General features: G+C 44.4%; 1 protein-coding gene across 1 annotated transcript; it reads right to left on the reverse strand.

The window, feature by feature from the left end:
* Positions 1–373: 373 nt before the first annotated feature.
* On the reverse strand, positions 374–14,584 carry FAM177A1 (family with sequence similarity 177 member A1). The gene is made up of 5 exons (XM_084263468.1): positions 14,438–14,584; positions 10,259–10,435; positions 4,486–4,552; positions 2,897–2,994; positions 374–2,124 (listed from the first exon to the last, which is right to left on the reverse strand). Exons 1-5 carry the CDS (start codon positions 14,522–14,524, stop codon positions 1,912–1,914), a joined length of 642 nt encoding a protein of 213 aa, XP_084119594.1. The 5' UTR covers positions 14,525–14,584; the 3' UTR covers positions 374–1,911.
* Between the last annotated feature and the right edge of the window lie 102 nt (positions 14,585–14,686).

Genomic DNA, 14,686 nt, shown 5'->3' on the forward strand with positions numbered 1-14,686 from the left:
CTCCTGTGCAAGTACTTGATTATTGATTATAATTTAATTACACAGGTGTGGGACAGCAGTAGTTAAAGCAGTAAAACTGACTAACAAAGCTGTAGAAATGTTTCAACTTCCAGGTAAAATTACAGTAGCTCCAGGCTGGAGGTGGTTGCAGTCCTGCAGTGTTTATTAGCTTGAGGTGGTGGTGAGTACATGAACATGGAGTATGTGAACAAGCGCTGTGTGGGATTGTAAGGGAGGGGTGGTACCTGGAATTTCAGTATTCCACCAGGATGTGTGACTCCACAGCAAACAGTGATGGGGCACATGCTCCCCTGTGTGCAGGCAGAGCTTCAGAGACCACACACTCCCTTTTAAAGGAAAAACCATAGCCAGCTTCCAGTTGAAAAATTATATTAAATATAAAATAACGAATTAATACATTTACAGAAAAATTAAAACCATTATGAAAGTAACCAGTTTCATACAGTTTGCAAGAAACTGAAGGAAGGATTAAGTTAAGGCACAGTAAGTAATACAGTATTTTATACAAAGAAGTTTAAACCCCAGGCAGTGAGAGCATTTCTTACACAACAGGTAGTAAGAAGAGGGGGGAAAACCCAAACAAAACCCAAACAACACAACTGACATTGATTTCTTGGCAGAAAAGCAAAGCATCCTTCTGCTGCAAAGGTTTTACTCATGAGTGATGTGAGGCTTTGTGTCTTTGAAGCTGTAAGAACTCCCAAGGAGCTCTTTTCCTCTGTATTCCCCAGGTGTTGAACCAATCTGGAGATTGTTCAGGGCTAAGGAATGATTTCACACAGCTGTCAGCACCCTCTGTCTTGCCCTTCAAAGCCAGGCAAAGAACAGAGCTGACAACTGCATCCTCCTCAGAAGAGTTTCTGTAGCACTGGCACATGAGGGGAGAAGGAATTTGTGCTCTGTGGAACACAACTTCAAATAGAGGGTTTTCTTCAACACCTAACTCTGGAAACTAAAAACCAAGTCCCCTGGCCTCTGATGTTCCCCTTAGGCTCCTTAGTTAGCTGGTAGCAGGACCAAAGCCAGGGACATATTGCAAGATCCAATGCAAATTTCACTCAAGCCTGGAGGACAGAAGTGATGTTTCATGTGGTAACTAGAGCAGTTCTCAGCTGTTTTCCTCCACTCAGGGCACATAAAGAAGCACTGGATCTGATGGGTCTCCTGTTTCTCAGGCTTGGGAGTGAGAACTTCTGACCCCAGTGGCAGGTCTGTACTTTGCTACAGCACTGAATGGAGCAGCTGAGCACCATCAGGTTGCCCAGAGTGCTCGTTAGTAAGTTCTTAAGGGTGTTTACAGCCTCCTTTATAGTTTGGGGTTTTTAATAATTAAAAAAAAAAAAGAAGCCAGTGGCCCCTTAAATCTAATTAGCATTATCTCGTGTTAAACAACAACAACAGAAACACATGCACACAACAGTGACAATAAATAGGGGAAATCAGACGCTATTACAATGACTTGTGAGTTACAGGGTATTGGTTCCTATTAATCTATTCATAGAGAGCTGAGTTGCAACCAAGGTGCAAATCAGAAGTAGGTGTTCAGAAGTAGGAAACAGCACTGCATCTGCAATCCACAGGTGTTAGAGAGACAGCAATTCAAAGAAAAGACATTTTTAATTGCTTTACACAGGAATTAGCTCACACATTCAATTTCAGAGGAAATGTTTGTAGTGCAATTTTCATTTAACTGAAGTGCCAATTTGGCAGAACGCCTCAGCCTTTATTAGGCAGACAGCCTGAATGGGCAGCGCCCAGCTCTCTCCTGATCAATAAGAAAGTTAGAATTTGTAATTCACCAAACTACTGTAATCCTGTTTTTCCTGCTTCTTACAGCCAGATTGTGACACCTGACAATTCCTCTTTCCTACATTACACAGAGCTTTACACTTAAGGAGGGACAGGAACTACGTCCTGTTTGTTTTCCCCAGCAGACTGGCACTCCTCCTCATTTTCAAAGTTTACATTCACGAAGGAAGTGCATGCTGTTGCTTCAGGCTGGTCTGTCTGGACAGGAGCTTCAGCTTGGGGTTTGTTCTGTTGTTCCTGGTGCTGTCTTTCTGCTGCTTCTGACATCTTGTTTTCCTGTTCCTCCTCTTCCTCCTAGAAACAGATAACCACACTTGTAAGCTACTCTTACCACTTACCTACATTTTTCACTTCAGGTCTTTCCATAAGAACATACTAGTTCCTATCACAAGGCAAGGATGTTTGTTCTACTAGAACATGGTCACTAGTTGATCACAGTATTCCTGGGAAGAGGAAAACAACTAAATTGCCAAAACTGAAGGATTGAACTGCATTAAAGAAACAGGGAGAATGTCCCACATCTAGATCAGCAGTTCTTAGCCAACAGAAGTCCTAGGTCCAGCTCTTAAAGAGCTATCAAAAATAAAAAGCTGCAAAGCTTTAAGTAGGTTTTCTGTCTCTTCCAAATGAAGATTATTAAGATTTTTTTGCATGAAGCACCAGCTGCCTATCCGTCATTTCCAGTTCTGGTTAATAAGGCACAGGAACCTTGTGTCCAAGTTACTCATGACACTTCACTGAACAAGTTTTACGAGTTGGAGAGTGTATTTCTAGCAGTGGTCTCTTTGCCAAGCCCAGTGACTGCCCCATCCAACTCTCACTCTGCTGACTGGAAAGCTCATTATACAAGAGGAGCAAAGAGAGCGCTGGTCAGGATCTGAGACTGGTGAGAAAAGGCTGACAGGTAACCAAGCAGCCACCATGCAACAAATGAAAACTGAAGGTAAGCTGAAACAGGGGTTCCAAAACTTCATTTTAATGCTGGATTATAAATTTAATTTCTTAAAATACCAGGGTAGGCAAGATGGGAGAGAAAGAGGGCAAGAGCCCTCCCTCACACACATACCTCTCTCTTCATTCTGTAATACTCATCGATGGCATATTGGTACTTTGGTGTGCTTATCCCTAGAACAGATGCAATCTTTTCCCCAAGGAAGTCACACACTTAACAAAAGAGAGGTTTACATATGATTAGTATCTAGAAGAAAATTCTTAAGCACAGTTTTCTTTCAGAAGTTATCACCACCTTTCCTGAATGGTTTTCCATAGTCCTACCTCACTCAGAAGACAAACCCAGAATCTGTGAGGCTGATCTATGTACAAGCCATTATTAACTCAATATATAAATAATTGTTCTTTAACATCAAAAATGAGCAGCACAGAAATCAATTAAAATCTTGATGGTGGTAGCGTTTGTTTGAATTCTACTACTTTCACCTCTGGGTCTAGGTTTGTTCTGCTAGGGGATCACTTAAAAGGAAAAAGGTTTAACTGAACTTTTCAGCTGAAAACTGAGGTTAGACAAAAATACACAGCTACCAACTGTACTGGCACTACAGTCTGATGGCACTTCAGCAGACTAGAGAGTCACCTACTGATGTATCCATATTTCAAGTCAGTGGCAGTTTTAACAAGGTTCTGTGTTGCCTACTAAGGCGTTAATAAAATATTGAGGTTTCAGCTGTCTCCACTTCCAAGCTGGAGGCTACATGTGGGGCTACTCTGCTAGAACAGGTATGGAACAGGGCAGCTTGTGTCAGCCGGTCTCGGTGACACGACGGCCACAGCACCGGCCCTTGAGAAAAGGCAAGCAAATCATCAAAGATACCACACATCAAACTGCAGACCTGTAGCCTCTCTGTATGAAGAGCAAGTGTGACAAGGAATAGAATTACACAGTATGTTAGAGAAAAAGTGTCACTAGAAGTAAGGGCAGGTTGAGTAGACTGCCAGTGGGTTTTTTTACAATACTCAGTATTAGGTGTACAATGGCACAAACTCCACGGTATTTATTCAGAACCCCCAAAAATACTTAAATAAAGATACTTCACACCCTAGGAAGAATGCAGACTAGGACAAGCATTTTTAAATCTTCGTTTTATGAGGCCCACAGGTCAAATAAACTTCTGTGCAGTGAGCTTAAGACTCTTGACAACAGGTTTGTGTTTATTTTGTAATGTCAAAAGTCTGTCATAAAGCACACGACTGGATGTGTTCTTGGGGTCATTTCTAGTTGTCTTCTTCATAAAACCTCTCAATTTAGTCACTCCAGACAGCATTGTTTTCAGGTAACACAACATAAAATGGTTTCATAGAAAACCTAATGGAAAGTGATACACTCCCTTGCCAACACCACCCTATTGCCACATGAAGAAAAAGGGCAGGGGGGGGAAAAGTGTTCAGCAAAAGGCAATTTTCTGTTTGTTCTTCCACGCAAGAGAAGACCTTTAAAGGTCCCTTCCAATGCAATGACTAAAAGATTAAAAAAAATAAAAAAGGAGCCTAAGGCAAGATCGTACATCCCCACAGATTAAAATACAGGTTCATTCATACTTTGAAACAATGGCCAGTAGCTCACAAAGATGATTCACAGCCTGTCAAACCAGCTTTCGATGTTTTCCTACCGGGTTACCAAAGAATTAAATAAAACAATACCTGATAAGGTTGACGTGGCAACTCGCAGCATGTGAAACCACAAGTAGGGGCCCCACGTGAGCGTTGTCTGCAAGAACAAGAGCAGTATGAGTACGTATAGCTGTGTGTTCACAGTGCATGTGATACATGCAGAAGCTCAAACAGATTGAGCAGGCAGATCTGCAATGCTGCCTGTTTGCCAGCTACCAAAATATTTTTGGTTTAAAATAAGTCTAGACCAGACATACGTGAAACAAGGTACCACTGTAAGCTATAAAAAGATAACTGCTGTTTACACCTGGGAACACTTGTTTCACTGCTTCTTCCACTCCCAGACTTGGGAAATAACAAACATCCAGCCTGGTCCCAAGGTGCTCCTGTAAACAGAAGACCTTTTTGTAACGTTCAGAATCCTGTCAGGCCGAGATGAGAAGTGGGTTAACCAAGTAGCCCCTCATTGTGAAGACAAAATAAAATTAACAGCAAACCATGTAACAAAAGGAGAAGGGGAAAAGCAGGTTCCGACAAGGAAAGGGCCGTAGGCCTTCTGTGGAAAGGTGAACTCAGATTTCACAGGGAACTAAAACATGTTTATAGTTAACAGCCTGTTGAATTCAGGCAAGCTCGCTGTTCGGCATTTCCCCCCAGTAAAGGTGGCTGTAGGGGTACTTTCCTTGTGGAAAGTCTAAGTTATAATGTCTCCTTGTATTAAATAAAACCCGTTCGCTCTGCTCAGGTACGTAACTGAGCATTTACAACTTGCTGCTAAACAGCCATTTGATTGATAGTAAACATTTTTTGCGATCTGATTTAACAGATATCTGTACGGGACAATCACAATTATTGCAATACAGCTACAGAGACTAGCTGGGATCGCCTCAGCATGCTACCCAAGCTACCGGCCTTCACATCCTTCTAAGCACAGGCCCTACAAATGAGTGCGGCAAGAAATCGCCTGTCAGGCCAGAAACTCGAGTTGGGCAGGCTGAAAAAAAACCCAGATGCCTGATATTTTTTGGCAGCGGGTATGGAAAATGTCCTGCCAAGGTAAAAGTGTAAGCAAAACCAGCTGCTAACCCTGCCTGCAACAAAAGCGCCTCCAGCGCCTTGATTGCGTGCTCGGTTGGCAGGCGGGCTGGCGGCAACCACTGCGGAGCGGGCTCGGTCGCGGCCGTCCTGGAGGAGGGCTGGAAAGGCTGCTGCCGCAGGTGCACGTAATGGCGCGGGCGCGGCTCGCTACAATCCTTCCTAACGAGGCGGCGGGGTGGAAAAGCATTCACACAGCGGGCAGGACAAACAAGGGCCTGCTGAGCAGCCCTGAGCAAGGAGCTGTAAGAGCTGCCCCCCCCTCCCAACATTTAAAGATGTAAAGAGAAGCTGAACTTCCACCACGTACTCCTGTGGTAACACAAACGCGCGGAACGTCGCAGGTTCGGCAGACATGGAGGTTCTGCCTATTTCTACTGTGTCCCCACCACAATTAACACACAGTTTGGAATGTTGGGAGCACTTTGAAGGTAACTTCACCTCTGCTTTCTGACAAAATGCGTCCCAAGCCCATCCAGATGCTTCTTCACCCCACCAAGCAAGGCTTCGCCCATCCCCTCTTCTCCTACCATCTAGTCTCTTCAGTATATGTTTCTGCAATGCTTCATTACACTATTCAGCTGTCCTGACCATATTTTGTTGTTTAAAATGGAAAACATAATGGTTATGACATTGGTTACAGTTTTTTAAATGACAAAGAACCTTAATGTATGATTTGAACCCAAGTAGGAGCAAACACAGTGGATCCACCCAGGAGGGTGGATTTTGCTTCCTAGTACGGGGCTGCTGAAGGGAACACACACGTGCTCCCCTGAACTTCTGAGTGCACCATGTTCCTCCACACAAACAATCCACACCCGCATTTCTTTTTGCCAGGTCTCAGTCCCTAATAACACTTGAATTTCCCAAAGAACATAGGTTTCTTGTGGTTTTGGTTTTTTAGATAAAATGGCAAATAAGAATAATTTCCTGATTTAAGAAAAAACAAATCATGTATTTCAGAGTTAATACTTGAGAGTTAATAGATACTTTTCCATTGTTTACTGGGCCAAAACACATTTTAAATTGGTTTACTGAGTGGTCACCACTATAATAGGTCCTTCAGTGCACGCTACACATACCATACTCCATCAAAATATTTCTACCATATTATGTGTAGATATTATTTGGCCACTGACTATTTTTCTCCCTCATCCCCAAATTCTTAAAAGAAAATTAGAGTTTGGCAGTCCTCAAGAAAGGCCTTTCTGCTAGCTGAACTTAAGCTCCTTTTAACTACAGGATATCAAGATAATCTTGCTGTAAGAACGTGTTTCAATCTTTCTAATCAGGTTAATAAAATTAAATCTCTTCTTGGTTGCAGAGATGTTCTCAGGATGAATTCTAAGGTTATCACCAGCAGTTATACTGCTTACAGCTGCTCTGTGAAGAGCCACGCTCCACCTTCTGCCTACTGATCCAACAAAGAGTTTATAGTGAGCAGCCCTCTGGGGATAAACAAAAGATTATCTTTTAGAACAGGTTAGAGAAATTCAGTTGCCGTAACGTTTCTGTGGACAGAAGCAAAAGGTGATTCATATACAAAGTTTAAGCTTCTAAATTTCAAGACAGAAGATTAATGTAAAATTAAAGCATTTAAAGAGAACACTTGGATAATACTGAATGCTATTATCTAAAAAAATTCCAGAGGAAAATTTATTAAGCATACCCTGTGTTCTCTTAAAAGAAACAACCATCCAAAAGCCAAATCAAAACCCAACAGAAGGGGCAGTCCAGTCCAAGACTGTTAATGAACTGAATGCTGACCTGTGTAAGTATCAGAACTGTTGTTTTAAAGCAAAAGGCCCAGTTCTTACTGAGAATTTGCTTTGTTATGAGTGGCAGCAGTCCATCACGCTGACTGCTTTGGTTGTCGTGTTACCAGGGTATATACATGTTACTCTGCTTAGTAAGAAAGACATTGCAACTGTCTGCTCAGCTCTGAAACAACGGTAGTTACTGAAGATGTTTCCCTACAACACGGCAAAGTACTTGTTTGCCTCAAACTCATTCGGAAGCTGCCAGGATGCCAATACCAGCTGAGCCTCGAAATTTCATGATGCAAAGTTTCTATTCAAAATATTAAATGTGCTTTTTCTAAAAATAAATTGGACCAGAAACAGCTATTACTTGCAACATACTTTTTCGTATCCCAACTGAGATAACAAGTTTTAGACGTGCTGGTCTCAGCAAACTGACTATTTAATTGCTTTTATAGAAATCCTACAATAAAAACATTTTTAAGGCAGCTGTTGGCTAAAACATCAAAGCTCAGCTTGGACTAACATTTCTTCAATTGACTGGCTCAGCTGGGCTACACGAAGCATGCAGCAGATAAGGTAAACTTCACTTAATGGCAACCCTTGGTCTAATCAAGTTTATTCTGTCAAGGTAAAAAGCAATGCATAATAAGGCATACTGTGCTCCACAATAAACTGTTCTGGTTTGGAGGGTCCTTTTATTAAACAGCATAATAAAAATTAAGATTTCATAAACTATAAAAGGAGAATAATGCATTCTTAACTGCACCACACAATACAGTTTTTGGTTTTCAGAAGAAAATCTGTATTGGGAAAGCAGGAGAACGATCACACAGAATTCCTGGCTATTGTGCATGTTTGAGAGCTCTTTAGTCTGTGTGGACAGCAATGTGCACATCTCACAACATGTGCATCGAGGCTCTCGAGCCTTCCTTTGCTACACCACAGTGGAACTCTTCTACTGAGAGGAAATGGCACAAACAATTACATTATCTCTACATAGATCTGGTCCTCTGCTAATTACAGTTGGGAAAAAAAATAAATCTCTTCATCTCCATCTGCGGATATCTGACACAGCCTGCACACAGTGGGGAACAGATCTGACTCTGAATATTACCATAGTACTCGGCAAGTTTCATAGGTCTTGCTTTTCTTTGAGGAGATCCTTACAGAAGAAAAAAAAACACAACCCAAACCTACACCCAGGAAGGCAGCCTAACACCTACTCATGGTTCCTAAGTATAGTGAGTTTCTTTTCAATCTATAAACTTCACATGTGGTTTTATACTGATGATATCCTACCTGCTCTAAGGCTGTTACTCTTCCTTGTACACAAGAAAGAGAGTGTAGTGCCATCAATCCATGCAAGATGAAATGCAGCAGCTTCACCTGTGAATCCCTAGGAACCCCCCAAACCAAGCTGAATTCCCACAGTGTCACTGCAGCAACCCCCTCATAGAATCATAGAATGGTCTGGGTTGGAAGGGACCCCAAGGATCATAGAGCTCCAACCCCCCTGCCACAGGCAGGGACACCAACCTCTAGGCCTGGATCTACACAAGGCTGCCCAGGGCCCCATCCAACCTGGCCTTGAACACCTCCAGGGACGGGGAATCTACTACTTCTCTGGCCAGCCTCATGCTTCACCACTTCTTCAGAAGACAATGTGCAGAAAGGCAAAGTCTTCACTGCAGTCCCTCTAACAAAGCCCTGCTCTCCCAGGAAGGATACACACGTAAACAAACACAGGGCCTGCTACTGTGCAGTAAGTAGAGAGCTTCAATCACAACATTCCTTAATCACAGATTCCCAAATGATGATGCAGAAGTCATTTCAACAGCAACATCAAGGAGAAAACACAGCACCATTTTCTAGGCATGCAGAGACTTTTATCAGAAGCAGGGGAACAAGCAGCCCTACACCAGCACCTGCCCCCGCTGTGCAGCCAGGCAGGATTAGCTGCTGCGTGAAGCAACAGCTCCTGGCCACACTCCAGCACGTGAGGACCCCCTTTAATGGAGTGTGGCCTGTAGTAGGGGGGAGGGGAAAAGAGGTGGCTGGGACACCAGTTCCCAGGGGTGTCATAAAACTGGCAATGTGTGGAGTGAGGAAGAGACGGATGTGTTCTTTGGGACTGACTGCCAGAGGGCCAGGAGCTGCTACTGGCATGCATGCGTGCCTGTCAGCTTTGGAAAGACACTACCACTACAAAAGAGGCTGTCAGGCACACCCAAGGAATAAAGTAGATGAGTACTTCATTTTACCTCTAACTACAGATGGAATCAGTGAGAAAAAGGAAAACGTATTTTAGCAGCTACAGTCTGCACTATGGGAGACAGCTTTAATTGTCAAACTCCCCTTGAATTTGGACCAATAAATGTAAACTCCATTCACAGATCAAGCAACATCTTAACATCTTATGACACAGATGAACTTGACATATGTGGACTAGGCAGGTCCCTCATAACCTGCTTTTCATGTATCACACCAGTTTTCCTTTATTTCTGCAAGTCATCTGTTTCTTTCCCATCTGTACTCTTTTAATTATATCAAATTGCTGGTATGGTACTGCTAAATTGCAGGTTCAAATCTGCACTGTCACCAAAACATAAGGAAGCAGATGCCTTCCCTGCACTTTTTTTCTTTTAAACAATGGCACGAATCAGGAAGACACCAAGCAACTGTCAGAGGGGGAAACGCTAGAGAGGACAGCCTAGAACTGTGAAGAAATTAAACCCATTTCTAATTAATAGGGCCACTTCAGTGGAGGAGGAGTTCAGGACAAAACTTCTCAGGAATACTTCTCACAGACTTCTCGGTCCTTAGAATCAATCAAATCAAGGAAACCTTTAATACTAAATCAGATTTGTGACACAAAAATTAAAGCATGAAATGTGGGTAGTTACCCAGTTAACCAGAAGTAGCAATTTATCAAGTAAAATACCTACAGGATCTACAGGTGGCAACAGGTCCTTTTTCTCTTGTTCATCTTCCTCTTCATCTGTGCTATATTCCTCCATCGTTTCTCCACTTGCAAAATGAATAACCCTCCTTGGAATTTTCTTTTTCTTTCCTATGACACCCAGCTCCACATTCTCAAAGCCCTTATCTCCATTTGCAAGCTGCTGTAAAGAAACAAACACACACAAAAAAATCAGTATCTCAAGTGCATGCTTTGGGAACTGGAAAAGTTTGCCCTTAAAAAAGTTTTAAAAAATGAGATATTTAAAGTATTTTAGACTGATTGGCGTATACACTGGACATTTGCAAGAGCTTGGCTGTAGGTAACATGTTTGCAGACATGTAAAACCCAATTTCTTCACTAAAAGTAACAGAGGTAAGTGCCTTCACTTCAGCATAGGCAGGTGGCAAAAGAGCACCGTGTTACACAGGAGTTTTTTAGTGGCACACTTGAAGTGGCATCACACTTTTCTTTACCTAATCTGATAAGCACGTAAGAGTTAATATTTGAAAGTGGTGTTGGTTTCAGAGTGAATCGCTAGTGAACTTAATCAAGTAGTTCTGAGGCCGTAGCCGTCTCTTTGCAAGCTCAGACAGGCACCTCCACCAGAAGAGAAAAGAGGATGACAGGTAACTACACAGCCAGGCTCAAGCTTTAAAAAGATGCATCGATGAATCTGCCTCCGTGGGCTTTCATCAGCAACGATGAGTAAGAGGGACCACGTTAAAAGAACACCCCTTGGTTTCATGGCTAAGGACAGGTGAAAGAAGAGAAGTACAGCGCCTGGCTTTGTTCTTCCAGCAGCTGAATACTGTCTTTGGGTCGCCACCACCTAAAAAAAATATACTCCCAAGTTCAAAGGCCAGTCTGTAATTCTTTAGGCTAGTAACTCCTGCGGCTAGAGAATTCTAGGTGGTCTGTGTTGTACCTGTCAAACCAGAGCCTTCGCCTTGGCAGAGCTCTTAGATGTCACTGCACACAATGCATACAACCGTTTGGAAAAGGCTTCTGCCACGCAGGGAAGAGCAGGGAAGTTGGGAAACGCCAGCCACGTGCTTTTTAATGGACCACACAGGTTTTTAAAAATGCATGAGCTTATGTAAGTTAAAGCTGTAACGTAAGGAATGAGACACGTGTACATGTGCACAGAATTCAGGTTGTATCAAATGGGCCCTTTCAGTTTGTCAGTTTGTTGTCTGTGGAACCTTTAAAAGCCTCTGCATGTCTCAAATCAAAGTTGTTATTATTAATAATACCTACATATTTATCACACAGTTGTAAGACCCCTCTTAATCGTTGCCAGCACAGCATCACCATTCCTGCCTTGCATGCCAGATTACATAAATCAGCTTTACAACGCAAACAGGCTCGGTTAGCAGGGAAAGGCAGTGGGCACGGTAGAGGGGGGTGGAAGGGGGCCATAGGGAGCAGAACAGTTTCTGTTATTGCAGGCACAGGTATCTGTTGTGCCCATAGAGGGAAGGAAGGTAAAGATCACATGCCGAGCTCCACAGAGAGGGAGTGCACACATCCATCATCTCTCCCAGCCCCTGTACCATTTGCTTCTCAAAACTGCAAGTCATTTCAGCTTCCCCTAGCATTTCGGGTGTTTTCCCACAGGAGCAGAGCAGAACGAAGGGGAAAGTTTCCAGTGGGGTCATTCAGCTGAGACGGCATTACATTTCCATGCAGAATTACATTGTCACGTAGAAAGACAAAACTGACTGTCTGGGGTCCAGCACAACTCTCTCTGCTGCGCATCAGTCCTGGGAACAGAGCAGGAACAGAACCACAAAGCCACAAAAGATACGAATGCTGAGAACAGTGAAGCAACCTAAGCAGAGGGAGCACTCCTTGCTGACACTAGAAAAGCGGGCACCACTTGCTGCGACTCAGTTATGCTTTTTTTTTGGAGCAGAGAGCACCACAGAATCGGCCTTTTATGAACATTTCAGGCTCTTCTACTGGCACGGTACAATGATGCCATTTTTCACATTTAGTCACAGTGCTAAGAGCACTATTTCTTGCAACTCAGCATCACAAATATTACTGTGATTAATAACAGCAAGCAACATGAGCCCCTCCCTGGAGTTCTTCTAAAGCCACGGTCTCTTCATCTGATTTTGGCTTGTTTCACTCAAATGCTTCAAATATTTTAACTTTAAAAAAAAGTGCAGTTACTATTAACAGTTTTAAAAGCAGGCTTTAATGCCCTGCACACCCATCTCCACTAACAGTACCTACAGTAAGCAGCTCCACACAACTGCTACTGGTACAAAGTTTCAGACAAATGCAGTAGTTCAAGACAGTAAGGATTCATCAAGGAACGATGAATCTGTTTTTCCTTAAGTCATCTGGTCTAAATTACTAACTTTAGAGTCCTAAATTATTAAATAAAATAATAAATATCAGCTGTTGCTTTGTTCACTACCTAGTCACAAACCTCAATGCATCACTATAGCATTTGTCCTTTCAATTTTTACATGCACAATGTCAATATAAGCCAACTCTCCCTGCTGTAAGCAGAAAGTTCAGCATTGGTAAATTTTATTTAGCTCTCCAGAACTACGGCAATGAGATCTTATCTAGAACTGTCAGCTAGATCTACTTCATAGCTCAAGTGTTACAAAACTCCTGTTTCAGGCTTTACACTTTTGATCTTCTTTCACAGACATTATCTTCTTTTCCAATTCAAGATCATTCTTCTAGTCCCCTGCTCATCCCTCTCCAATGCGCTACATGGGTTCTTGAAAGACTCAGCACTTGGCTCAACCTCATGCCATGAAAGTATTTACTTTGGCTTCTAATCCAGTGACTATCAGAGAGAGAGGCCAGTCACCCTTGCCCTTTCGCCACACTGGCTAACGCTCTTGAGGTATTCAGCGAAACGGCAAAGCCACTTCCTTATTATTTTAGAAGCCCTCTTAGAATTTTTCTCGTCTTTATGGCACCACACAAACCTTTCCCATCAGGAAGTCTGCACCTGGATCTTCTGCTCCTTGTTTACTCTTTTTAACACTTGCTCTCTTATCTCACCCTTTGGCCAGAAATAGAGCTGGCAAAGCACATTTTGACAGCATCGGTGCAATACCCAGCACAACAGCATTTCAGTCCTACAACCAAAATGGCAAAATAAACAAACTACAATTAAGGATGAGGAGTGCCAGGACACCTGCAGGTGAGCCAGGAGGGCTCACACAACAAACATTAGGTGATGCAACAGCATAAAGTTGCAAGGAGAGGAAGGAAAGGAAAAATAGGGGAAGACGGCTGTTCACTTTGGCATCTTTTAATCTGTCACTTGGGTATCTTCCTGAGAGCTCATAACCCAAAATGCCAAAGCCAGTCATGTCCACTGCCCCTCAGAAAGATGAGTAATTCAGTTTGTACAGATCTGCTCAACCTGACAGTTCTAGTTACTAGAAGGCTGGTAATGGCATGGGTAGAAATACTTGTCGTTACCTATCTTGCCTGCCTTACTGATCTCATTTTTCTGGCTAGGGATTTCTAGGGGCATGGGCTTGGGATTTTTTTTTCATATTACTTGATTTTCCACCCTTGTGTTTCAACCTCGAGTCTTTATGAAACAGTAGACAACAGATTAAGAGTCAGGAGGACTGCAGGAAGAGACACCCGCGGAGGAAGGCCGTCGACCGGCGGAGGTGAGGTGCAGTGCGGGGCCGCGGCGAGGGGCCTCTGTGGAAGGGGCAGGACAGCGCGCTCGCCGGGCTCCAGGCTAACGAAGAGCCCGTGTCCCTGACCAGCTCCGATGCCTTCGCGGACTTGACAGCTCGGAGGGAAGCGGAAACCTGTCTCCATGTAATATTCATCAGGCTCTTTGTAAGAGGCATTATCCGCCGGTGAACAGGAGACACCCGAGACACGCGAGCCCGCCGTGGTCGCTGTAATTACAGAGCACTGGAAGGACAGACTGACGTCCTCCCCGACCCCGCCGTGGCCAACGCCGGGGACTTCCCCCGCTCCCACACGTTGCCCGCGAGGATCTGGCTGTGGCCGCCACCCACGCCCCGGCCGGACCCCAGCGCCGCCACCCGCCCCGCCGCGGCCCGAGGGGCCTCGCCCTCCTCCGGAAGCGGTCTGCTCCCGGACCCCGCTGCCGGGAGGGAGGGAGGTGGATAAAGGCCGCTCCGCCGGCCCCGCTCACCTGCTCAGGCTCCATGGCGCAGGCGGCAGCCGCGGGGCCGGCGGCGGGCGCGCAGTAGAGGGTGATGGCGGACAGCCCCTGCTCCATCCTCCCGCCCGCCGCGGCGCCGGGGGAGGGCGGCAATGGGCCCGCCGCGGCCCAGGGAGACGAGCAGGCGGGCGGCACCGCCCGTCACACCGCCCGCCGGGGCGGTGCTTGGAGCCGGCCGCGGCCTGCTGGGCCGCCGCCCGGTCGTTCTCTGCGCCGAAG

The sequence above is a fragment of the Gallinula chloropus genome (assembly GCF_964237585.1).
Source record: "Gallinula chloropus genome assembly, chromosome: 4".
Classification (NCBI taxonomy): Eukaryota; Metazoa; Chordata; class Aves; order Gruiformes; family Rallidae; genus Gallinula; species Gallinula chloropus.